General features: G+C 36.2%; 1 protein-coding gene and 1 pseudogene across 5 annotated transcripts in view; one reads left to right on the top strand and one right to left on the bottom strand.

Annotated features, from left to right (window-relative positions):
- LOC309852221 (aspartoacylase-like) overlaps positions 1–6,684 on the bottom strand; it is a 15,346-nt pseudogene extending 8,662 nt beyond the window's left edge. Inside the window, exons 1-2 of the transcript XR_014316596.1 lie at positions 6,302–6,684; positions 2,735–2,929 (exon numbers count right to left, since the gene is read on the bottom strand). The product of XR_014316596.1 is annotated as an aspartoacylase-like (transcript). The remainder of the gene's footprint in view (positions 1–2,734; positions 2,930–6,301) is intronic.
- Positions 1–26,290, top strand: part of LOC309851081 (spermatogenesis-associated protein 22-like) — a 27,111-nt gene extending 821 nt beyond the window's left edge. The window contains exons 1-10 of one of the 4 annotated variants that reach the window (XM_082705854.1): positions 11,316–11,386; positions 12,473–12,658; positions 12,761–12,874; positions 14,646–14,774; positions 16,620–16,680; positions 16,812–16,907; positions 19,584–19,917; positions 22,243–22,372; positions 22,816–22,913; positions 26,051–26,290. In XM_082705854.1, the coding sequence (XP_082561980.1) occupies positions 12,832–12,874; positions 14,646–14,774; positions 16,620–16,680; positions 16,812–16,907; positions 19,584–19,917; positions 22,243–22,372; positions 22,816–22,913; positions 26,051–26,242 (1,083 nt within the window). In that variant the 5' untranslated portion in view covers positions 11,316–11,386; positions 12,473–12,658; positions 12,761–12,831 and the 3' untranslated portion in view covers positions 26,243–26,290. Of the gene's footprint in view, positions 1–534; positions 954–11,294; positions 11,387–12,472; positions 12,659–12,760; positions 12,875–14,645; positions 14,775–16,619; positions 16,681–16,811; positions 16,908–19,583; positions 19,918–22,242; positions 22,373–22,815; positions 22,914–26,050 lie in introns of those variants that run through there. The other 3 variants (XM_082705853.1, XM_082705852.1, XM_082705851.1) reach the window with 3 other exon arrangements.

Here is a 26,290-nt window from a genome sequence, read left to right as displayed (position 1 = left end):
ATCAGAGAGGGAGACAATCCATGAGAGATTCCTGACTCCCTCCAGGAAACAAACCTAGGGTTGCAGAAGGGAGGGGTGTGAAGTGTTGGGATAACTGGTGAACACTACATTTAAAACTAATGATGTTCTATATGTTTGCTAACTGAACTTAAATTTAAAAAATATTCTTTTGAAAGAAAAAAATTATTTTTAAGTAATTTTAGTAACTCATAAGACTTTTTTTTGCTGCAGTTTTAGGTTTACCAAATAAATGAGTAAATAGTGGAGTTCCATATATCACCCTACCACCAGCCCCATTTAATTATTACTAATTATTGGTCTATTCAGGTTGTCAATTTCTTTCTGGTTCAATTTTGGGAGTTTATAGTTTTCCAGGAATGCATCCATTTCATCTTGGTTGCTTGGCTTATTGGCATATAACTGTTGATAATAACTTCTGATGATTGCTTCTACTTCCTTGGTGTTAGTTGTGATCTCTTCCTTTTCATTCACAATTTTATGAATTTGGGATATCTCTCTTTTCTTTTGGATTAGTGTGGCCAATGGTCAACCGATACCAAAAGACTGAGATTATTCCCTGCACATTCTCAGATCACAATGCTTTGAAACTTGAGCTCAATCACAAGTAAAAGTTCGGAAAAAACTCAACCACCTGGAAGCTAAAGACCACCTTGCTTAAGAATGCTTGGATCAACCAGGAGATCTAAGAAGAACTTAAACAATTCATGGAAACCAATGAGAATGAAGACACTTCAGTCCAAAACGTATGGGATACAGCAAAGGTGGTCCTAAGGGGGAAACACATAGCCATCCAACTCTCCCTCAAAAAAACTGAAAAATCCAGAACACACCAGCTGTCTCTACACCTTGAAGAACTGGAGAATCAACAACAAGTCAAAGCAACTCCACACATAAGAAGGGAAATAATCAAGATTTGAGCTGAGATCAATGAGGTAGGAAGCACAGATACAGTAGAACATATCAATGAAACTAGAAGCTGGTTTTTTGAAAGATTCAATAAGATCGATAAACCATTGGCTACAGTTACTATTTAGCTTTGTTTTGATCACATAATGAATTCTGTTTCCACCCCTACAGTCCAGGTCTGTGTAGATGTTGGGTGACTTCCCCCACCTCCACTTATCTGAGTGAGAATTCAAGAAATTCCTCCAGGTTTTGATGACAATGTCAGCCATGCTGCTTCTACACTTGGCAACCAGAGCATTCGACTCTCCCTTCGATAAGTATTAAAGAATTGCTCCATTATGATCTCCATCCAGAACTACTATCTACTTATTATCAAAAACTCAAGGGAAATGAAAATAACAATTATTCTTTACTGTATGCTAGGTTTGAGGGTAAATGCTTTAAATACTTAAATACTTCTCATTTAAGGCTTTAACAGCCATATGGGTAAGTGTTGCTGTCATGCCCATTTTATACAACAAGGAAAGCACAGTTTTGGGAGTGGGGTATCTTGTCCAAGGTTAGTGAGTAAGAAAGCAAGGATTATAAACTTAGGTTCTGGGGCGCCTGGGTGGCTCAGTGGGTTAAAGCCTCTGCCTTTGGCTCTGGTCATGATCCCAGGGTCCTAGGATCCAGCCCCGCATTGGGCTCTCTGCTGAGCAGAGAGCCTGCTTTCTTCTCTCTCTCTCTGCCTGCCTCTCTGCCTGCTTGTGATCTCTATCTGTCAAAAAAAAAAAAAAAAAGACACTTATAAACCTAGGTTCTCCCGGCTCTGTGCGTCAAACTCTTTCGCTAGATCATACTAGCACTCTGGAAGGAAGAGTACCCATTACACAGAGAGTTTATTATTAGAGGTTATTATTTCTGGTGTTGCTGTGGTTTAGCAATTCTCTAGCTATAGGCACTGGATTGCTGAATTTTTCATCCTGTAAATTTCTGAGCCTTAAAATGATTAACTTTAAGTAAAACTCTGAGATTTGGGATAGGCTTATCTGAGTAGATTCCCTAAAGAACATTGAATCCCCGAGCACTCTTGGTCTGTTAGAATCAACTGCTCTGGGACAGCAAGGATAGGGTAGACTGAGGACCATATGAAAGGTTCAATGGTGCTACTTGCCTTGTAAACTGGTAATTTTCTTCCTCAAGATCTGGCATCGACTTTTCCTGGTTATTAAACTAATAACTAGGTCAAGTTACAGTAAAACTAGTTAAGAAAGATAGGTTTTATTAAAGGAATAAAAGAATTATTAACTGAAAGGGCTACAGGGTTGACAAAAAAAAATGATTAACTTTATCAAGTACTAGAAGAACAGATGTGTGCTGGGGTATCTGAATCAAATGCAGACAAAGGCAGAAATAAAAAGAGCCACTCCTTTTAACACTGACCTTTAGTCAACATTAAATGACTATTTCTTGAGCTTCCTAAAACTAGAATTGAACTACTTCAACCACACCAATTTAAACGTTGGTATTAATTTTACCAAATAGCCTATGACTTGGTGGCTGTCTGGATAAAAGATTTATAATTTTATAGACACATGTATCTACAACGGTCTCATTATTTTATTCACTGTATTTATTATTTTACTCATTTCCTCACCTTTTCTCCTGCTTGTCAACACTGTCTCTATTCTAGTGTCCTTCTCATTCCCTCCTCTCTCTTGGACACTCCCTCATCTCCTGATCCTTTTCTGGTTGTCTTATACCAATAACTGGCTTAAAAGTACAGGAACTATACTAACATATAAATTAATAACATTAACATTACCTTAATATAATGAAACATCTGAATTAAAAAGTCATTTCTGGAATCTTCAAGAATAAGAGTGCATCCATGTTAGACGTACTGTTGTGAAGGTCAAAAATAATGTCATAGGAATCTTCATTGTCTTTTGGGCCAAACAAATGATTTATTTCTTGAGCCCTTCTCACTTCATATGGCAAATCCTTTGACATTGTTTTGCTGTTATTAGCAGAAAGAAAAAGATTAACATCATCTGTGACCAAGATAACATAAATATCTAATAAGAACATAGTATATAAGGAAACAGTTGCCAAACCTTTAATATGAAAAATCTGTAAGGGAAGTGGAACTTACCTGAAAACTTCATAAATAAAAAAATTCCTTATTTTCCTCCATTTGATTTTATGTAATGGTGCACTGGTCTGCTCACAAATAATAGTTGATTTATGTGGCTGATCCCAGAAAAGACATTTCAAAAAGAATTTACCATCTGACTTCAATGTTGAACAAAATTTATTCATTAATTTAACCAACAGTTTTTAAAAAGTTATGTGCACTGGGCTATTTTATGGGGCTACACCATTAAACACACATTAAATTTCTTCTTCCTCTCACTGATTTTCTAGTGCACAAAAACAGTCAAACTTAGGTGATCATGTTATCTAATTAGGGATAGAGATCAGGGAACCACTAGTGGTCTACAGCAAGCTTTACAACATCTGTTAAGCTCTAAGAAAATGCAAAATTTTGCAGGTATATGCATATATATGTTTTTTTCTGGGATGAGTTTTTATTGAATTCTCAAATGAGTCTCTATCTCCTCTTACTCTTTAGGATACTTTTTTTTTTTTCTTACTGTACAGGATGATGATGTAAGTTTATTATTCCTCATTAAACAATGGTTTAATTCAACCACTTCTCTGTAATTCCATCTATTTCTGTTCCCTGACTATTTTTGTTGGTATCATCAAGGGACCTACAGTTTGAACCTGGGTAATTTCTGCCTGAAATGTAATCAAGCAGTCAAAAACGAAGCAGCCATTTTTGACCATAAACCAAAATTATGAGGACAAAAGCTTCATAGTAAGGATGGTACAGTGGGAAGACAGAAGAGACCTGTGACACTAATGATATTATTGAACCACTGCAACCATTGCTGGACTGCCCACCTCTTCACTTATTTGTGAAAAAGAAAACATTTATTTAAGCCAGTTTTCAGGTTTTTATATGCAGCCAAACACAGTTCCTATTGGATAGATAAGCATTTTTTTAAAGATTTATTTATTTATTTTAGGGTGGAGGAGCAGAGAAAGAGGGAAAAAGAGAATCTCACACAGACTTTCTGAGCATGGAGCCTGATGTGGGGATTTATCCCAGAATGCTGAGATCATGACCTAAGCTTCAATCAAGAGTCAGTTTAAATTGGTGTAGTTTAAGTAGCCCAATTCTAGTTTTAGGAAGCTCAAGAAATATGACAACATTAAATGACTATTTCTTTGGCTCAGGTCATGATCTCAGGGTCCTGGGATCCAGCCCCGCATCGGCTCTGTGCTCAGCAGGGAGCCTGCTTCCCCGCCCCCTGCCTGCCTCTCTGCCTACTTGTGATCTGTCAAGTAAATAAATAAAATCTTTAAAAAAAAAATGATTTGCCAATCAGGTTGATCCCTATGAGTGAATAGCAGGAAGGACTGGAGTAGGGCTAGATGCTGAGATTCTTTACGAGGCTACTTTCACTGTCCACAGAAGAAATAAACTAAGGAAGTGAGAATGCAGAGGAAGATTAGATTTGCAAAATATTCAATACTTGAATAAATGGGAAGATTTAGTGACTTACTAGACAAGGGGCTTGAGGAAGGGGAAGGTTCCTTCCATGGGGAAGGTTCCAAGTTGATTTCCATAGGGGATTTGGTGGGTATTGGTGACATCACTGAGAGGGTAAATACAGGAAAAGGAACAGATTTGGGAGCGGGAAGACTGGAGAATGTAATTAGCTTATCTATAAGTTTTATAACCACCCTGACAGAGAACTGTCTAGCCTCTGAAGAGTATTCAAGTATAAGAACTAGAAAATGAATTTAATTTAAAAGACTGCTCTCATTGAAAATGTACACTATCGAGTGGTCATAAGAAGAAGACTCACCCCTGTTCATTTCAGAGTTATTTGAGAAGTTGCCTAAAAGAGTTATTCTTCAACAAATTCTTATAAGAGTTAGTTAAAAGCTATTTTAGGTGACTAGATAAACCTTATTTGTATCAACATAAGCTCAGTCATGAAGATAAAGTATTCCTGAAATTAAAATATATGCCAGTAAAAAATATTATTTGATTCACAGAACATAAGTAATTATAATTTTCCCTAGAAAATATCTATTTCTTGGGGCTCCTGGGTGACTCAGTTGGTTAAGGCTCAGGGAGAGCCTGCTTCTCCCTCTCCCTGCTGCTCTGCCTACTTATGCTATCTCTTTGTCAAAAAAAAAAAAAAAAAACCTTAAAAAAAAGAAAATATCTATTTCATAAAATGAGGCATACTTGAACTAAAAGTCATAACCATCTTTTGGTTGACTGTGAGATTAAATTTAAGAAAGTCTAAACTGAATTTAGTCTTTATTAGAAAATGAGTACATAAATCAGTGCTGTATTTGTTGTTCCTTTGCATGTCTTCTATCTTAGTAGTCTTCTTACTTGATGTTGGCAAAAACATTTTGTACATAGCTTTGTACTCCCACGGTACCTGGCACAGTGCCCCATAAAGAGTAGGTGTTTAATAATATTTTTAGGTAAATAAAAGAAAGTGATAAGAAGCAAATCATACTAAGAGGCTTATATATCTATATCTACACTAGGACCTACAAAGATGTAAACAAAGGCAAATACTTATTATTTATATTATGTATCATAACTAATACCTAGAGTATTATTATTTTATATTGTGTGCAATGTATTATAAGCCAGTTGCAATTTAAATTCAGAACATGCAGGTGAAGTATCTTTAACTCTCAGTGATCCTCCACTGAAGCCAGTACATCTACTCCTCATTTCACAGGGTGGCCTGATCTTTTTTTTTTTTTTTTTGATGATGGGCATTTATTCACATTTTTCATTAAATATTAATTGAAATGTTACAATATTCTTGACTAGAACTTTATGTACTACCATAAACATAGTGGTATAAACACATAGTGGCGACCACCTAGAAAACTAACAAATATGTATGCAAGTGTAGTGGCCAAACACTAATAAATTTTAAGACCATTAAATCTGTTTCTTTAAAGATATGGCTTAAAAATAAAAACCATTGTTATTTTTTTGTCTCAGTCTTTACAGAATGCATTTAAAAAGAAAATCAGTTAAGAACAGCCTGATGCTTTCAAAAGTTTATAAGAGAGCATGTGAATGCCCAGTTTAGGTCACAGAGAAATTCATAGTATAGTATGATTAAAAGTGAAAGTGATCTTATTCATAACAGCAATTATATGTACGGATTTGTATATCATGTGCTACACATATATATTCTCTCACATGTACCACTTTTCATACACACACACACACCCATACATGTTCCCATGCATACAACACAAAATACAGTCTTACCCAAGATTTTCAGGGTCAAAAGCTCGATTCAGGTCACAGTCAACATATCTGGTACATTTCTTCACTGCTCTTGGGTTGGTAATAAATGGTTTTACTTCCAGCCCTGTTCTCTGAATCTCAGTGCCATTCTCCAGCCAGTGCTTGACTAGAAATACTCCTGTTAACTCATTCCCATGAGTTCCTCCAAAGATAGCAACCTTTTTTATAGGATCTTTAGTAACATGACAAGAAGTCATGTTTATCAAGTAGTTTTATCTGATTTCTGCAATTCAGAAAAGAGGAGATCAAATAAAACTTAATTTCTTAAGAAAAGTTTAGAAATTTAAATTTAAATGAGACTTTAACCAAAGTGCAAAGTGCAGAGTTCTCCTGAGTGGAGTATAATTTAATATTCTGTTATAAGTTCAGAGCCCTGTTTATTATAGGGACACTCCCTTCTTTAGCCCTGCCCTTTACCATATTTGGATTAAAATATGCAGAGATTAACTAGACACAACTGTTTAACTTCTGACTCCCTTACATTGTCAGTCAATCTAAATGCAATAATAAATTAGCATCTCATACTAATACAAAAATTCTGTTTTTCTTTCAGCTAGAAGGTCACCTATTGGTGCTTCTACAATTACTTGTGATAGTAAAAATAGTTTATATTTTTCTAATTCTTAAAAATATGAAGAATTTAAAAATATATATAAAAAAAGAAGTGGCTCATAATATGCATGCTATTATTTTATATTTATGTTTCCACTCACATTTGAAAACATTTCTACTCTGAAATAAGTTTAAATCCATTTCATCATCGGAGGACATTTGAATCTCACTTCCAAAAACAGCCAAAGACAGACAGATCCTAAGAGACCTTCTCCTCTACTGAAATAGTATTCTTTCAGTAGCTTTTTCATGGTCAGAAACACAAGAACCAAATAAATGATCCCTGGGACTTAAAAAGCTACTTTGAAGTATGCTTTTATTTCTTTCTGATTGAGCTTTTGATAATTCCATCTATTTCTTTAGGAATCATCCTCATTTTTTGCCTTAATTCTAAAGGAAAAGCAACTGGGGGTAATTTTCAAGTCTTTGTAATGCTTGAAAATGTCTTGATGGCATGCTATATATACTAACTAAATTAGGAGTTTATTGTAATACACAGTCTAACTTACTGGCAGCACAGACTTTTCATTGGAATGTGTTACTCAATAGGCGGCCTTATTAGGGGAAACTATCCAGAACTAAGATGATTACATTCCTTTGGAAAAATGACTCTGAACCAAATCAGATTTGATTTCATGTTCAATCATCCAGAAAGGCAAATACGTTCAAGTACTGGAAATATTATGTACTGGTAATGCCACATTGTTTGATAGGAGTACAACAAGAGAAATTCATTACAACCAAAGAAAAGTTTGATTTATAATGAAATTTCCCACATGTTATCTCAGTTTATTCATATATTCACTTTTCAAGATAGGGTGGGTGAAGTATTGACATTCCCATTGCAGTGTTAAAGAAAAAGTCCCTCAGCTACCAGGACAAAATCGAGCTGGGACCCAAGTTTTCTGATTGTAAGCCCAGTGTTTTTTACAGAACAGGGTGCTTCCTGTTATTTTTGGACTTTCCCAAAGTTCTAATTTTGTTCTTTTGGAATTCACATAAGCAGTTACTACAGTGTGCTCAGGAAACAACAAGCATATAAACAAAACACATGTTGAAGAATATAAAATGTGACTGTTTCATAATATTTAACAAACTAATACCTATGTTCTTCCTTTAAAAAATTGTAATACAGAGCTAGAGAAAGCAAAATAATGAAATCCAAATTTACACATTAAAATTTCCATTCTAACCTAAGAAAATGCCTCTGTAGCCTTTAATTTTCTATCCACATCAACTTACACAGAACACTTCAGTGTAGAGATTCTGAAAACAAGCCTAAATGTTAACAAATGATAGTTGTATTGTTTACTTTTGTTTTAAGCGTTGTAACTATGGTGAATTATTAACACTTGGTTATGTTTTTCTTTCTTTTCTGCTGATTGTGGTTAGTTCTGTCCTTTGCCCTAGTCTCTCTGGAAATGCTGCCTTGGTTAGTTACTCGTAGCTGGCACAAATGACTGGCATTTCGAGGCTTGTTTTATGGAATTTTAATAGATCAACACTTTGAAGCACATTTAACGTTCACAAATGAAGTTTCCGTTACATGTCAAAATGAATAACTTTTTTGAGAGTTAAAGAATTACAGCAATTCCGTCCTATACTTACCTTGTTTATTGTGTACAGTTCGTCTTCTGCGGAAAGCTTTATTAGAAAAAAAAGGAGAGCATTTCCTTAGAACTAGAGCAACAGAGGCTTTTCATACTCTTATACCAAGTTAACTTCCGAAAGATTTTTAACTCCCTGTTTCCCAAAGCACACCCAATTTTTGAACTCTACAATCTAAAAATTTTTATTAGTCTAATTCTTTTTTGAAAATTCAAAGAACTGATGATATACAAAGTGGAACCCTTTCTAGTCATCACCATCTCACTATTAGGTTGAATATTTAATGTTCGGAAGTATTTAAAAGAATAAGCCTAGTAATTTCCAGCACTACAAATGTTTTGTAGGGGTGATGGTGCCTGATTTATTAGTAAAATAATGTAGTATAAAACAAAGTGAGAATAAATTTTTCATAGTCTTGGTCATCCAATAAATGCATGCAAAAAATTTTGTAGGAGACACATTTAAGTTGTTGTTTACAAAATAGTATGACTGGAGGACAAGGAGGGTCTTCTCTCCAATATTACAAGGAAGTTATCTCATTCATAATGCAGTTGTTCAGCAGTCATGTAATTAATCAAACTACTCTCACTATTTAAATTTTTTCCTTCCTTTGTGGCCCTCTTGCTGTCACGCATTCTGACCAACTTTCCAGATGAAAACAAATCAATGTAGCCAAAACAAGATCAGTATAATATAGGTAATTTATACACTGCTAGTAAAGATTCCACATTGACCATGTCAGTAGTCCTGACAGACGTAACACACATGTTGCTCATAGTGGGTTTAAAGTATTTGTTTTTAATTTGAAATCCATTTTTGGGGTGTGTGTGGGATGTGTGTGTGTGTGTGTGTGTGTGTGTGTGTGTGTTTGTAAGGTAAAAATCGGTTTCCCCAAAGCTTTTAGTCATTTTTAAAGGTCTCTTTTTTGGAACCCTGACAACTCACAAATCTTTTCAAACATTTTATTGTATGAAATCTTTTTCAGATTAAATGAAGACACTATTCCTTCAAAGTTATTCCTTAGTTTGGCATTCATACTTCTTCTTTTTTTTTTTTAAAGGAGGGAGAGGGGCAGAGAGAGAAGGAGAGAGAGACTCATATGCATGTTCCACACCTAGTGGGGAGCCTGATGTAGGGCTCTATCTCACAACCCTGAGATCATGGCAAGAGCCAAAATCAAGAGTCCGTGCCTTAATCAACTGAGCCACCCAGGTGCCCCTCATTCTTCTTCTGACTTAATCTTACAAGAGTTGGCCCTCCAACAACACAGGGGTTAGGGGTGTTGACCTCCAAGCAGTTGAAAATCCGTGTATAACTTCTGACTCCCCAACAACTTAAATTACTAATAGACTACTGCTGACTGGAAGCCTTAACAAGAGACAATTAACACATATTTTGTGTATGTATCATATACTGTCTCCTTACAACAAAGTAAGCTCAAGAAAAGAAAATGTTATTAAGAAAATCATGGCAGAGAAAATACATGTACAATATCATACTCTAAAAAAATCCATATATAGGGGCTCCTGTGTAGTTCAGTCCTTGGGCATCTCCCTTCAGCTCAGGTCATGATCCCAGGCTCTTGGGATCAAGCCCCACCTCAGGCTCCCTGCTTGGTGGGAAGCCTGCTTCTCTCTCTCCCACTCCCTCTGCTTGTGTTCCCTCTCTTGCTGTGTCTCTGTCAAATAAATAAATAAAATCTTAAAAAAAAAATGTGTAACTAGACCTGCATGGTTCAAACCTGTGCTGTTCAAGGGTCAACTGTACATGTCACATGGTTTCATAGTCCTAGGCCTGTACCAATAACCTTCCCTTCATCTCTAGACCCTCAGCACATTTCTGTTCACCTATCCCAGTCTTCAAATGGTCAGAAGTTATACTAACAACAAAACATGTCTTGGACTCCAAGTGGAGCTAGGATTACTATTTCTGGCCTCTAGTAAACATTCAGTAAATAGCAACTGTTACCCAATTAAAGCTAACGTTTATTGAGTATTTACTGTGTGCCAGGACTGTTCATTCTCTATTTTAATACTTTGAGGACAGTTAATTAAATAGTTATATTGGGAAGCGAAATGTAGGTTTAGAGGAGGTCAATAACTTGCCCAAGACCAGAGGCCAGGCAGGGACCGTCTATCCTGTGAGGGTCAGAGCCCCTCACTGCACCATCCCGTTTCCTCCCCCCGGTCTCAAGTGCTAGTTCTCCACCGAGCTTGCACAGCACAGGCCCAACCTTACTGACTCCACTTGGATTTGCAGGGCCCTCTTTTCAAACCAGCCTCAGCTCTCCCACTGGCTGCCAAGCGACTTTAATTCCCAGCTATGACCAAGGGAGTTGAAACAAACCCTATGACCTGGTTTTGAGGCCTGTGGCCTTTGAGTTACTTCTAAGTGAACTCCCAGCATCTTACAAATTGATGTCTAGAACCTAAAATATACGTGCGCGTGGGGGTGGGGGTGTGTTGGGCCACCAGTCCTGGGTACACCTCAGCAGTGAACAGAAACAGGTGTGTCCCTACAGCCATTCCTGTGCTACGTACCCCACGTGAGTGGGAGGTGCGTTAACGTTCTCCTTCCCAAGATAGTGAGCATGTGTCCTTCTCATCGCCCACGGGCCAGAGGACACCATTTGCACCAACAACCCAAACACAGCTAACCTCTGCGCCTGCGCAATTGGAGGCGCGGGTGGCGGCGCGTCTGCGTCAAGCTCGACTTCTCGCGCTTTTTCGGAGGCCGGGAAGTGGGCGGTAGCTGACTGGAGTGTGTCGCGGGAGGCAACAGGCCGAAGACGACGGTTTTTCGAGGCGTAGGAACCTGAAGGTTGAAGTTGCGTGTCGTGTTGGCTGGAGGGTCAAGAAGGGAAAGACTGTATTATCCCTAGTTACCAAACTCCCCCCGTCCCCAGATCAGTAGAGGTCGTTGGAAGAGAACTTACCTCTGACTGGGCCGCCTAGGAGGAGCCATAATAGGGCCTCCTGGTCGCCATTTGAGACGAGACAGTGGGCTTTGGCGGGGGGAACTGGGGGGAGGGTGCGTGTGCGCGTGTGCGTGCGTGTGTACATTGGACATACTTTTTGCTCATCAACGCTGTCAACCGCCGTCGGGGTCCAGTTAGAAGTTAGGGTCGAGCAACTCGGTGTTCCCGACTCCATGGTCTGGGGGGAGGATGCTGATTTTGTTTGCGTGGTATTCGGAAATGTGATAGCCCTTGTAAGCCCCTCTCTGGTTCAGTGTGTGAGTTCCCTTGGTATTTCTGTGAGGAGAAAAAGTCGCACAACCTCTCTTTTTCTTCCTAGAATGACCTCAAGAATGTTTTCCAAAGGGCTTGCTATATCCGGCTTCAAGCCCTGGATGTGGAAACAAAGCAGAAACCGTCTCTGCACTTAATGTTTCCCAAGTTTTATTTCTATAAGTGGTATTTGGACATTCCTGTTTATCTCAGTACGATTTACATTGTTGTATTCATGTCTGTTTTCCTCATTGGATAGCGAGTTTAGGAACAGAAATTACGTTGTTTACATTTGTGTTTTGCCTTTTCATGTAATAGGTAAGTGTTTGTTGAATTCAATTGGGATTGAAATATATTAGGACGCTAAACCTGGAAAAATTTACAACATACTTTGTTGTAGAAGAAAGAACAAAAAACCTTCTTTCACTTGTTGGAGTTATGTAGACACTGAATAGAAACTTACCGTTATAATTATTCTGGATTTTGTGGCTTTAGTCTTTGATATTATATAATACAGGGTCTCAAATTAATGGCCAAAGCAAGTGATCTCCACAGTGTTTTAAAGTGAGATAGAGCTTGTTCTCATGCGGTTAGTTCAATTGTTTTTGTTTCTTTGGTTGCCTTGTAAGCATACCAGTTTGTCAGTGTTGTAGTCCATTTCCCTCTTTATAAATTTGTTTCAGAACTGTTGCTATTATGAGTCCTTGGCCCTAGAATACATTATGTAGAGTGTGTGAAAATCCGTGCATGTTTAGGAAGAGCGGTATAGCCACCTTAGTCCTAACCAATTTCAAACACAGTTGGAAAAGCAGATTGTTACAAATTCTTATGCAGGAAGAAAAGGTGTTGTAAAGTGATTCCCTTATCAGGTTTGAAATCATAGTGTTAAATCCTAATTTCAGTAATTACTAGGCTGAGAATTTGATTTTTTTTGTTGATACAATTTGAGTTGCAAATTTCTTTCTGTGAAGATTTAGTCAAACAACTTCATTTGTAAATTTGGAATGCTGAAGAAACGTTACAGACTTTGATATTGAAAAAAATGAAGAGAAACCTAAGTGAAAATTCAACTCGAAGTACAGCAGGTATTGAACAATTATATTCAATTTTATTTATTGAATTTTTATTTTAAATTTTGTATATCTTTATATACCATGTAAACCTTGTGAAGTTTATAGATGGGACATTTTGGAAGGAACTTTTAAAAAAGATTGAACATATAGTCTAGCCTCCTTACTTTTAGGTAAAGAACATATAGTCTAGCCTCTTTACTTTTTAGGTCCAAGGAAATGAAATAACTTAGTCAAAACTTTCAGTGGCAGAGGTAGGAGTAAAATGAAACATTCCTGGATTTACCCTAGCATTCTTTCTACAAACTTTATGTGCTTGAGTTGTTGTTCACTTTTAAGCTGAAAACATAGAAATAGATTTATTTCTATTTGTATTTGTGACTTTCTTATTTAAAATATTTCTATCTCCCTAACAACTTCCCCTACCGTTTCTGCTTTCCTGATTTATTAGTTAGTAAAAGGATAGAGGATAAGGATGAAGAGAACCAGGAGTGTAGTGATAATGCACAGTGAAGACAGTAATAGTGATTTATGATAGCTGTACTGTATTCTAGCATTTAATTATATGTATTAATTTATTTACTCCTTACACCAGCCCTCTGGGATAGGCATTATAATTATCATTCCTGTTTTCCAGATGAGAAACTTAGGCACCGAGAGGTTAAGTAAGTAATTAATGAAGTGGCAGAGCCAGCATTTGGACCTAGGAATCTGGCTCTAGTGTTCATGCTCTTAATTACTATATTTCCCGCCTTCTCTGTGTATGTCATAATAGCAGAATGAGTTAAGGAAATTGCCCAAATTTATACTTGGAAGTTGTGATTCAAACTCAGGCAGTCTGATTTCAGAGCTCACATAATTTTCCCAGCCTTTTGTCATACAGTTATCATAGAGTCTATATTTTCTCCATAGTATACGTGTTGATAGATCAGCTAGGGTATGTTCTAGTGGCAAGATAATCTGAACTGAGATTTAGGAACCTTGGGCCCTATCTAGGCAAGCTTTTCAGATCCCTTTTTGTCTGAGATCCCTTCTAGTTTTAGTGTTTATAAATTCTGACTTTTGGCTTGACTTGAGATCCCAGGCCTCCCAGCTAGAGGGCTTGGACGTAATATTTATTTATCCTCATGTGGATTGAATATTATCACTTTAAGCATTCAGAAAATGATCCCAGAAAATATGCATTACAGACACCTGGAGTGCATTTTAAAATTCAGAGTTTTGGATTCCAAACTAAATCTGTTGAAATAAAATCCATGAGAGTGGGGTCTAGGAACTGGCGTGTTAAGGAAAATTCCATGTAAATCTTAGTCAGACTAAAGTTGGAGAACTATGGCCCTAAAGGGTGTGCTGTCACAGTCCAAAGAGTGGTTAGGGTTTTGGAAAGCATGGGTCAGAGTTTGGTTCTCCCTCACCTCTATTGTATTTGAAGGGCCCCCCTCCAGTTGGCATGGTAATAAGAAGCACAGAAAGGAAATAAGGAAAACAAAAAGTGGATTTAGAAAGGGTTGGGGGGTGAGGAAGGAGATGGGAATTACTTCCAAACAAGTGAAATTAAATCAGAGTTAATGTAGAACAGGAAAGGAGTTTTTAATAGAGACAAATGAGGTTATTTGGGACCTTAAAAAGAATGTAAAAATCAATGCAAAGATACAGAAATAGATCTGTAATAAGTATAAAATTAACATATAGAAGTAGACAAATCAAAGTTGTTATTATACACAATTATTCTATAACTAGATCTATCTGCCTATTATGTACTAATTTATTGGTACATTCAATTTAGGCTGTTTGCCTGTACCATTGTTCAATCAGAAGAAGAGGAATAGACAGCCATTAACATCCAATCCACTTACAAATGATCCAAGTAGCAGTACTGCTTCTGACAGTTATGATTTCCCTCCTTTACCACCAGGTAAGGAAATATGGTGAAAATTTAAAAAAAATAGGAATTAAGATGATCGAAAATTAACATTTTAATTTTATTACAATGGAAATAGAAAGTTTATTTTTTTCTTCTTTCCCCTATCCAAATATAGGGATTACTTGGCTCTTTCTGAACATTCCAGTACAGTAGTTTGAGTTTCCTTGTCTACAAGGGTGGCTTAGCATTTAAATGGAGTATCTTAGATCTGAAGCCTTTGTTCTAATGAAGTTGTAACCCACATTGTAAAGATTTGTTTTTTTCTTTTTCAAGATCTATGGATATTGTAACTTAGGCATGTGGTGATAAAGAGTGGTGAAACTCAAGTTGCCTCAGGAATTGGGATCTGTGTACACATGAACACAGGAAAAATGGGAGAAAATTTAGACTTTAGGAAGGATAGAAGCCTAAAATTTCTACTGCTTGGCTTTTTTCTCTTCTGAGCATTTTTGCTTCTCTTCATTTGTTACTTTATTTCTCTCATCCAGTTGGCTTCCTTATAACTTCAACCAGCCCATGAACTAAATTATCTTTGCTGGAAGTTAACATAGCCTTTTACTTCTAGTTCCCAGAGTCCACTGTTGACTGCCTTCTGTATCTTTTGATTAAATTCTAAAGACAGCCTTTGGTTCAGCACATCTTTTTAAGTAAGGTCACTAAAATTCTGGTTTAGCTTTATGATTAGGCCTCTCATCTCTGCAACAGTTAGCTGTGGTGGTGGGTGCTGAGAGGTCTTAATGTTTGCTGACTTTTTATTCCTCTTCAGAAAAAGGCACGGACAGGCAGGTATTCTGAAATATACTTGGTATATGCTGATTGTATACATTTATATATTTTTGAGGATACCTTAAAAATCTTTAATAAGATATTTTGCAACTAGAATTTTAAAATTTCTCTCCCTTCCTCTCTCTCCCTCACCCCTCCAGGCCTTTGTCTGCTTGTAAATCTATAATTATTTTCTTTTCTTCCACATTTGAGGAATTCAAAGTAGGAATTTTATATTATTTTCATTTTTATTGACAAAAGAAAAAATCCATATGGATGTGCATAAATTGGCATTTATCTGATCATCGTCTGCCATCTAAAAAAATTCTCTGACATTTAAAGTATTTTTATAAATAGCATGAATGTAGTCCTCCATAGGGAAATGTTCATCCTCCTGAAATACTGAACTGTCCAAGCTCTGAGCAGGATTAAAATCTGTCAGAGATGTAATATGATTCTTATATTGGGTAAGAGATATCGCTAGATCAGTGTTTTTCAAATTTTCATCTTGATCCATTAGTTTGGATGGGAAACAATCTTTAAAGAAGGAAATAGAAGAGAATAGAGTAGAATAGAAAATGTCAAGGAGCATCACACATGGTAAGGATACAAATTGATATTTCAGTTTTGTTATGTTCTCTCTCCTTTGTCTCTCTCTCTCTCTCATGTACACCATGCATGTGTGTACGTGTGTGTGTGTGTGCATATATTCTGGGCTATGATGTACTTTTTGCTGTGGGTTGGGTTCAAAAAAATTGAAGAAACATTGATTACACTAAATTCATGCTACAAAGTACAAGGTACTACACTAGAACTGATCATGGAAAAGATACAGATTAAACTACTACCTTTGTTTAAAATATAATGAGAAAGGAAGACATCTATGAAAATTAATAAGGCAGACTGTGACAAATTCCACAATAAAGTGCTGTTTGAAGAACATACCCATATCTTCCAAGTCCTTTTCTTCTCTAGGCTTTTAGTTTTCCACCTATTAAATAAATATGAAGTGATTATTTTTTAAAAATGATACATATCTTACTTTTGTCTATGCTATTTGTATCTTTTGAGATTGGGCTTGGGAAGCTGTGAATCCAGAGTTTCCTCCTTCAGTGAAAACAGTGAACACAGGGTAGGTGGAAAAATATATACCACTGACTATATGTGTCTGTTACTGACTGGTGTTATTCTTCATTGTATATTTTACATTTCTCAGTTTGGAAACAAACTGTTAATATTTAATAAGACCTATTTCTTTGAAAGGCAAATACCACATTCAGTTTCTCATCCTCTGAGAAGTCAAGATTCTGTGTCTAAGTCTATTCAATTAAATACTGAAAGAAGCAAGAGTCACTGGAGGTGAGTTTACTTAAGATTTCTCTTTTTTCTATCCCTTCTCCTTCCCCTCTTTTTCTCTCCTCCATTCCCTCTTCCTTCCTCTCCTCTTCCTTCCTCAGGCAAAATTACATTTAGGAAATTTTTAAGCTAAATAGTAACTAACCCCATAGCAGTATTAGCTACGTTTTATAAAAGAAGTTTACAAATGCTATATAAGACTTTAAAAATAGGCAAATTTTTTAAAAATGGGCAGATTTGTCAGTGAATATGTTTCCAAAGCGTTCTTCACGTTACATTGAAATTTCTGCCTATATTTGTCATCATGCTACAGATCATTAATAATCTAATTGGCAGTAGGTAAAGAGTCAGGAATAACTGTATTTTAGTGTTGGATATATTTAGGAATTGCCAACCAAATAGAATGGTGAATTTCACCGTAGTAAGACAGTCAGCTCCATAAACAGAACAGAGTAAGAAAGAAAGATGATGACCAAAATGTGTGTACATAAACAGTGGTAGGTTCTCAGGAAATGAAGATGACCGTTAAGGAAGATGGTGAGAATGCTCCTGGATTATTGCTGTAAGAGTCTAAGTTTAATCCCTAAATAGGATGAAAAAATAAATAGTTAGGGAAAGGACATGGGTTATTTGTTAGGTTGGATTTTAGTATTCTTGAGTAACTAGTAACTACCGAAGGAAATAATTTTGAGAACAAAATATTAGAGAAACAACATCAAACATATATCTTCTATCAGTCTTGTTTAGTGCTATGGTACATTATTTTAATAATCCTTACAGCAATCCTGTAAAGTTAATCTTACCTTCACTTTTATTCGAGATACCATATTTTTTAAAGGGGAGAAACATTAATAAAATACTTAATAAGTACATCAAAACAATATATATATTTTAAAATTAGTTTTGCTCATGCTGGTTTCCTCAGAACCAGTTAGTTACATTCTTTAGAACCAGGGCTTATTACCTAGGCCATTCAGTGGTTTGAGATCGTCCTCAGAGGCACAGTTTCAGCTGCAGATGCTGTAAGAAAATGCCTTCTGACTGGCATTTGAGAATTAGGTAACATTGTAATATGGACAGGCAGTCAGTATTAGATATTCCAATTTGAAATCATAGATAATCTATCAGACAGTTGGACTATAACAACAGATAATCCAGGAGCAAAAACCATTTGAAAACCCAGGTAGGTGGCTGACAATCTGCTGAAGCTCTGGTTCTCTGCTTAGGTTTAGAATCTCTGCTTTATCTTCACATCCATGTAGCCCCCGTTAACAGCTTGTTCTTGGGATCTCATTGAACACCTAGATCCAAAGAGAAGGATCCAAAGCAGACACTACCCTTCCCTTTTTAGAAGCCACTACAGCTTTAGTACCTTTCATGGTCTGGTTGGGATTTGAGGACGTGGCCGAGCTAGATTGGCTGCTGAAGCAGCATCCTTGTGTGGGCTCAGTCAGGAAGGTCAAAGGACTGTGGTCCTTCCAGGGCTTGTTCCCAGGCCAGGAGCGCCTCCTAGACAAAAATGTGGGAAGAAGTTAAAATGCATTATCAATAAGGAGCTGTGAGGGGTGTTTGGGTGGCTCAGTGGGTTAAAGCCTCTGCCCTTGGTTCGGATCCTGGGATCATGCTCCATATTGGGCTCTCTGCTCAGCAGGGAGTCGGCTTCCTCCTCTCTCTCTGCCTGCCTCTCTGCCTACTTGTCTGTCAAATAAATAAATAAAATCTTAAAAAAAAATAAGGAGTTGTGAAACAAAGAAGCTTTTCTAAATTGAATAATAAACATAATTTTTATAGCCATGAGAGGAGAAAGGCGAAGTTTGGTTTCTGTTCTCTCTACTGAAAATAAAATTGCTGTCATATGAAGAGGTGGTGAATGTAGGAAAAATTTTAAAGAGGTGTATCAGACAGTTAATTAATAAAAATACAAGTAATTTTTTTTCTGGATATTTTGAAGTTTGTGAGATTTATCAACTTTTAAAGGTTTGAAATTATTCATGATTTCTCCTGTCCTTATTTTCATACCTAATTTTGCACCCAATTTACTTAAGAAGGCTGCCCACATTAACAAGCTTCAGGCCCCATACAATCTGGACTTGTGCCTGGTCACTGTGGAACCTCTATTATTTTCTCTAATAAGGGATGAGTTGTATTATTTGCCCCCTTGTAATACCAGTGATAGTTTCAGGAAAATTACCCAGAAATAAAATTTCTAATCAAAGTTATCTACACTGCTTGTATTTATTCTCCTTGTGATTTAAAATCACCTATAAGCCATAACTTGTTAAAATTTTATTGTAGAAAATTTAAAAAATAAATGCATAAAGAAGCAGGCAAATATCCTCAGAATCTTACCACTCAGAGACAACCACTGTCAAATGAAAGCCTATAGTTTAAAAAATATACTTTATAACACTAAGCTCTGAGTTGCGAGACTAGGATTCTCTGGGTTCCAGATTGACAATAACTTGCTGTATAACTTCAGGCAAGTTACTTCCTCGGTTTCATCACCTAAAAAGAGAGGTATGATCTATTGTAGAGTTGTTGTGATAATGTATTTGGATGTTCCAACTAGTCAATAGTTACAAAGTACTTTATAAATCATAATTTTTCACTATTAATTTTTTAAAAGAAGATGTATATAGAAACAAAAAACCAATATTAATTTTAAAATATCTATTACAGCTACAAGGATGGCAGCAAAAATACCAGCTGGAAACCATCGGACAGAAATGATGTTAGGCCTCAATGCAAAAGAACAAACCTGGTGGCAAATGATGGAATAAATTCCTGTTGGGGAGCTCAGCAAGGGAAACAATTAAGAATATCAGAACCTCCTAACTTAACTCACCAAAGAGAAGCCAAAGTACTCAGACAAACACATTCGTCAGAAATACCTGGCTCCACAATGAGAGGTCTAGACAAAAGCAGTGCTTTACAGGCATTTAAACCAAGTTTTCAACAAAGTTTATTTAAGAAGAAAGTGTTGGATGATATTCCAGAAAAAAGTAGTCTTAAGGTGAACTTTAATAATATGGATCATTTACATTTAAAAATATGAGATAAATACTTAAATTACAGAGATAAGAGCATTTAAAAATCAATCTCATGGCATGCATTACATGATTAACACAAATACCTGGTCCCTGGTGTAGGTGAAGGTTTCAAAATATTTTCTTTGTGATTATGAATGACTGTTCCTTTTCATAGTTGCCTTAAAGTGTCCTACGGGTTCTGAATCTCACTGTTGACTCATTATTGAGATGATGAGAGTTTATCCATTACTTACAGAAATTTCTCCCAGTTCCTTATGTGTCAGTCTAATTTTTTGTAAGAGGTCAGCAAACTCTTTTTTTAAAGGGCCAGATAGTAAATATTTTTTTACTTTAAAGTCATATTGTCTCAAGTATACCACTTAGCTCTACCATTGTAGTTTGAAAGCAACCATAGACAATACATAAATAATAGACTTGGCTGTGTTCCAATAAAAGCTTACAAAAACAGACAACAGGTTAGATTTGGACTTCAAGCCAGAGTTTATTTTACTTTTCCAGCTTCATACTCTATAATCTACAAATATATACTAGCCATTTCAGACCTTTCACAATTCTCAACAGGATATGCACTCTAATATGACTCTGCTTTGGTTTATTTTTTTCCCTATATCTATACATCAGCCTTACTTCCTCCTCTCACCACCCTTTGCTCTAATTGTTCTTTGTAAATATCTTCTATATTTTGTGTGCTGGTTGTTCACTACCTTCCTTTCCTTGTACCCTGGCCCAACACTCTGAGGGTTTTGAAGGGGCGGGTGTGGGAGGTGGGGGAACCAGGTGGTGGGTATTGGAGAGGGCATGGATTGCATGGAGCACTGGGTGTGGTGCAAAAATAATGAATACTGTTATGCTGAAAAAATTTAAAATTAATTAATTAATTAATTGAAAAAAAGAAAAGATTCTTTACTCTCCACACTTGGTGCTCTGGAAGGCTGAGTTGTCCTATGTAGTATAGCTTCCTGAAGTCCCCAGGCTAGCTCTTGTTAGGGGTCAGCCAATGGGAGTCACTGGCAGGAAATCAGAAGGGAGAGAGAGAGGTTGGGTTTTCCTGTTTTCTCCCTGTTTAAATGTTGTATTGTGGGCAGTAGCTGTCCCCAAATGGTACAGCTCTTCCATGAGTCCAGCTTTCACAGGTGTGATAATTTTATTTCTTTCCCTTGTTTTTTCAGCCCAAGAATAATAGAAGTCTCTTATTGTTGTTAGTCTCGAGGGCTTCAGTACCCTGTTTGTTTTGCTCATACACCTGTTAAGAAGTCTTTTCAACAATTGGGGTATTTTTTTTTTTTTTTGCTAGAAATCTGACTAATGTAGCATATATCACAGTGGCTTTCAACCTTATATTTCCTTGTACAAAAGAATGATAGTTACCTTAGTAACAATTGTTCATTATGGCAGTAGCTCTCTATGGGAGGTATTCGTATCTTGGTTAGGAAGGGGAGGAGGAGGGAAGGTAACTGTAGTTAGAAAAAAAAGTTCCATCAAGTGTTCTTTGATGTACTGCCACCCTCACAATGGAAAGTACCCTCTTGCCCCCTGAAATTAGTACTTGACGTACTTTATTCTTAGTTGATTTTTAAAAATGCCAAATACATTCTCATCTTAGGGCCTTTATATTTTGTTGTTACCTCCACCCTCACTTAACAACCTATTTAAAATAATAATTCCTATTTCTCTTTATCCTTACTCTGTTTTTCTTGAATTCATAGGATATATTAATTCCTGACATTCTATTATGTATTTATTTGTTTATTTTCTTAATACTCCATTAGAGGGCAATATTGGTGAGGTATCTTGTCTGTTTTGTTCAGTGGTGGTTCCTCATTAGCTGTGTTTGGCACATAGTAAATGCCAGTAAGTACTTTTGGAATGAACGAGTGAGTGTGTTTGGCTCCCCTGTTAGAGTGTGAACACATTAGGGAAAGGAACTGTGTTCTATGCACCTGTGTTTATCAGAGGATTGGCACACAAAGCTCTAAAAATATTCAGTGAATAAATAAATGAGTGCGTGAATGTTCATACAAATAATTTTCTTCTTGGTTTATTGTCTTCAAGTATATCCTAGTTTCTCCTCCTATAAACTGCTAATGATGTCTTTAATTTAAGGGAGTAACTACTAAAATTTTCAATATTTTCTTATATATTCTATACATAAGGACCTAGGATCTTTACATGGAAAGTGAAGGAGTATGACAAGGAAAAAAAAAATGAATAGCTTCTCAGCCTTTTGGCTAAGATAAGTGTAAAAAAAAAAAAGGGTTTTCTAATGCTATGTTTTTATTTTTCAAAAGGAAAGGCCATTTTTTCAGTTAAAGCTCAAGGAAAAAGATAATTCTTTAAGAATTATATCTGCAGTTATTGAAAGCATGAAGTACTGGCGTGAACGTGCACAGAAAACTGTACTTCTTTTTGAAATATTGGGTAGGTAAACCTCAAACTATTTGGACAATATATTTAAAGGTCTATAGGAATACCTAGGGGATTTTAAAAGTAAAATTTGGAAAGGGATATTAAGGTTTATTAGGATTTTCTTCATTTCTTAAATTTGTTATTGATTTGTGTGACTTAAGACGTATTTAGTTATTTTTGATAGTATTCTTCTGATTCATAATGTTAAAACGGGAAAGATTGTTACAGAGGCTCTGTCTTAACTCCTGAGTTGAATAGGGCCAGAAATTTAGTTTTCCTTAATATTTAACAGTTTCAGAGATATGGTTCCCGCTTAAGATGTAGTCTGTATTATTGTATAAATAAAACTAGAAGAGCTTTGTGTAGGAATAGTTATTTAAATACTAGTTCCCACTGTTAAATTTTATTTGCATTTTACCAGCACTGATTTTCTCCCCTATTTTAATGTTGCTTAGCTGTTCTCGATTCAGCTGTTACACCTGGTCCATATTATTCAAAGACCTTCCTTATGAGAGATGGGAAAAACACTCTGCCTTGTGTATTTTATGAAATAGTGAGTATTTGTTTAAATATTCTTTGCAGAGCTTGTGCCAACCAAACATACAAAGGCTGGCTACATTTCCGTCATAGTAGAAATTCTGTTAACAATATGGTATTACTTTCAACATTTTGTTTGGTTCTAATTCTGACTTTAAAGTTTATTTGTTCAGCTAATAGAGATAACCTACTGTGTGCCAGGTGCTGTACTAGATGCAAGGGATACAAAGTAGAATACAGGTGCTAAACAGCTCTTTCTCTTTCTCAGATAGAAAGAGGTACATAAATATTACATTGTGGTATAAGTGGTAGGTAGAGGTATGTACAGTGTGCTATAAAATAGACAGGATGGCGCAGATCAGAGAAAGACTTTTCAAGAATGTAGTAACTTATCTTACATGTTTAAAGAGTAATAAATAATAATAATAATAATAAATAAAGAGTAATAAATGAAGCCAAAGTGTGTGGGAGGTGGGAGGAATGAATTCTTAGGTAAGAGGGCAGCATATGCAAGGACATAAAGCTGAGAGCATGGATAATCAACAGAGTGTGGAAGGACAGTGGTTCTGAAGTTGGAGGAAGGCAGGGAGTGGGCTGGGATTTAGGAAAGATTCTTGGTGACAAATAAGGCTGCAGGTGACAAAGGAGGCTGGAGATTTTGTAAAACTTACATACTTTGTAGAAGAGTTTGGTATTAATTCTGAAATCAGATTTGGATTCCAATTTTTACCCCACTATTTACTAGCTTTATGACCTTGAGTAAGCTGCTTAATTTCCCTGAGTTTTTTTTAATCTGTAAAATGGGAAGACAATTCCTACTGAAAGGTTGTTTTGGAGATTAGATAATAAAATATATGAATGTACATTTTCTGACACATAGTAGATGAAAAAAAGTGATTATATTACTAATTTCTATAATATCTTTAATGCTTATTTTTCTCTAGTCTGTTAAGTTTAAAAATCTTTTATTGAGGGCACCTGGGTGGCTCACTTGGTTGGGCATCTGCCTTCGGCCCAGGTCATGGTCCCGGGGTCCTGGGATTGAGTTCCGCATCAGGCTTCCTGCTCAAGCTGGGATTCTGCTTCTCCCTCTGCCTCCTCTTTCTCTGTTTCTCATGAATAAATGAATAGAATCTTAAAAACAATCTTTTATTGAAGTAGAACATATACCTAAAAGTATACAAATCATAATTGTACAGTTCTGTGATGTGCCTATGACATATCACAAAGTGGACATTACCAAGGCTAAGAAAAAGAACATTGCTGTCACTCCATGCATCCTGTGTCTCCTCCCATTCTCTACCTCCTCTCTCCTACATAAAAGGAACTACTATGCTGATTTTTAATATCACAAAATAAATCTGTTTAGTTTTGTACCTTATGTAAATAGTATTATATGGTATGTCTTTAAAGTCTGTCCCTCAACACAATGTTTGTAAGATTCATCTGATATTTTGTGTAGCTATAGTCTATTTATTTATATTTCCATGTACAATATTCTGTTGTAAAACAATTTAGCTTTCTATTCTACTGTTGGTGATATCCAAGTTTCCAGATTTTTTGCTGTTATGAATAATATTCTATGAATAGTCTTGTATATATCTCTTGTGCATATACACATATTTCTGTTGAGCATATACCTAGAAGTAAAATCACTGCATCATAGTTCATGTGTATGTTCCAATATAGTAGTTATTTACCAAAGAATTTTCCAAAGGTTTGTACTTATATATCTCACAATCAGTGTAGACAAATTAAGTTTTTCTGCATTCTTATCAACACTTAGTACTGTCAGTCTTTTTTATTTCAGCTATGTAGGTTTTTAGTGCTACCTTAACTTTTCTGCAGTTCCTGATAACTAATGAGGTTGAACACCTTGTATGTTTACTGGCCACCTAGACACCTTCTTCTGTAAAGTCTTTTCAGGCCTCTTGCTCTTTTCTATTGAATTATTGTTTTATCCTTATTGATTTATCAGAGGTTTTTTGTGTGTGACTATTTTGGGTACAATTTTTTGTCCATTATTTGTATTGCAAATTTTTTCTCATACTCCATAGTTTGCTTTTTCAGTCTTTTATTTTTTTTTTAAAGATGTATTTATTTATTTGACAGAGACACAGTGAGAGAGGAAATACAGGCAGGGGACTGAGAGAGGGAGAAGCAGGCTTCCCGCCAAGTAGGGAGCCCGAATGGGGCTCGATGCCAGGCTTGATCATGACCCAAGCTGAAGGCAGATGCTTAATGACTGAGCCACACGGGGCCCTGCTTTTTATAGTGATGGCTGTTGAGGAACAGAAATTCTGCTTTTTAATAAAGCCTTTTTAGCAATTATCAATGCTACCTTTTATACCTAGTGTTTTTTATGACCATTTGGTGAAGGGAATTCCAGAATACTCACCTTTAATTAATGATTCAGAAGATTTGATGCTTGCTGGTCTTTTTCCATTTTACTAGTCCCATGAAAGGTGTAGCCCTTTTGGGTACCAACCCTAGGCCAAGGGTGAGAGTGAGAATGGTGACCAGAATCTCTTTTCCTTGGGAGCCTCTGATTCCTTTTTTTCTCTCCCAGTCCTAGGAGACTGTCAAAACCTCTGCTCAGTTTCTTAGACTCTCAACTGCCTTGGCTGTTCTTGACAGATAATCTCAAGGGGAAACATTCCTAAATGTCAAGCCCCACTTTGGACTTCTGTCTTTTCCCAGATGGGAGTCTTTCTATTCCCTCACTGCATTGGTAGCTCTCTAATGTCTATGAGGAGATTTAAAAATATTTCATTCACCTATTTGAGTTGTTCTTAGCTAGAGAGTTGGTCTGAACTACCTGATCTGCTGTTTATTGGAAGTGGAACTCTAGCAGTCTAATAAAGTGAATAATTCATGTGCCATTACATTGGGAGTTATTCAGTCTTTTAAGACCAATAGTTTACCAGCTTGTAAGAAGCCCTACTCAAGTGAATGTCTTTCTTCTGTGGCAGGACACCCATATATGCCTAGCTATCTTGGTCTTACAGGCAGTGGGGCCCTAAATCAGGTTGAGGGAATTACAGCTTTTGGGGGTGATTCATATTTAGTTGGTCATATGATTAGTTTTTTAAAAAACTGAAATTCAGATGAAGTAAATAATAACTTCTTTGATATTTATTTTTTAAAAAACAGGATCGTGAACTTCCAAGACTGACTAGAGGCCGAGTTCATAGGTGTGTTGGAAACTATGACCAGAAAAAAAATATTTTCAAATGTGTTTCTGTTAGACCAGCATCTGTTTCTGAACAAAAAACTTTCCAAGCCTTTGTTAAAATTGTAGATGCTGAGATGAAATATTATACTGATACAATGAATGAAATTTAAATAGTAATAAGGGAAGTTTAAATATTATAATTTAATGCATTTTCTTAT

This window comes from Mustela nivalis (assembly GCF_964662115.1).
Source record: "Mustela nivalis genome assembly, chromosome: 17".
NCBI lineage: Eukaryota > Metazoa > Chordata > Mammalia > Carnivora > Mustelidae > Mustela > Mustela nivalis.
Note: the sequence above shows the minus strand (reverse complement) of the source record. Positions and strands in the feature narration are given on the sequence as shown.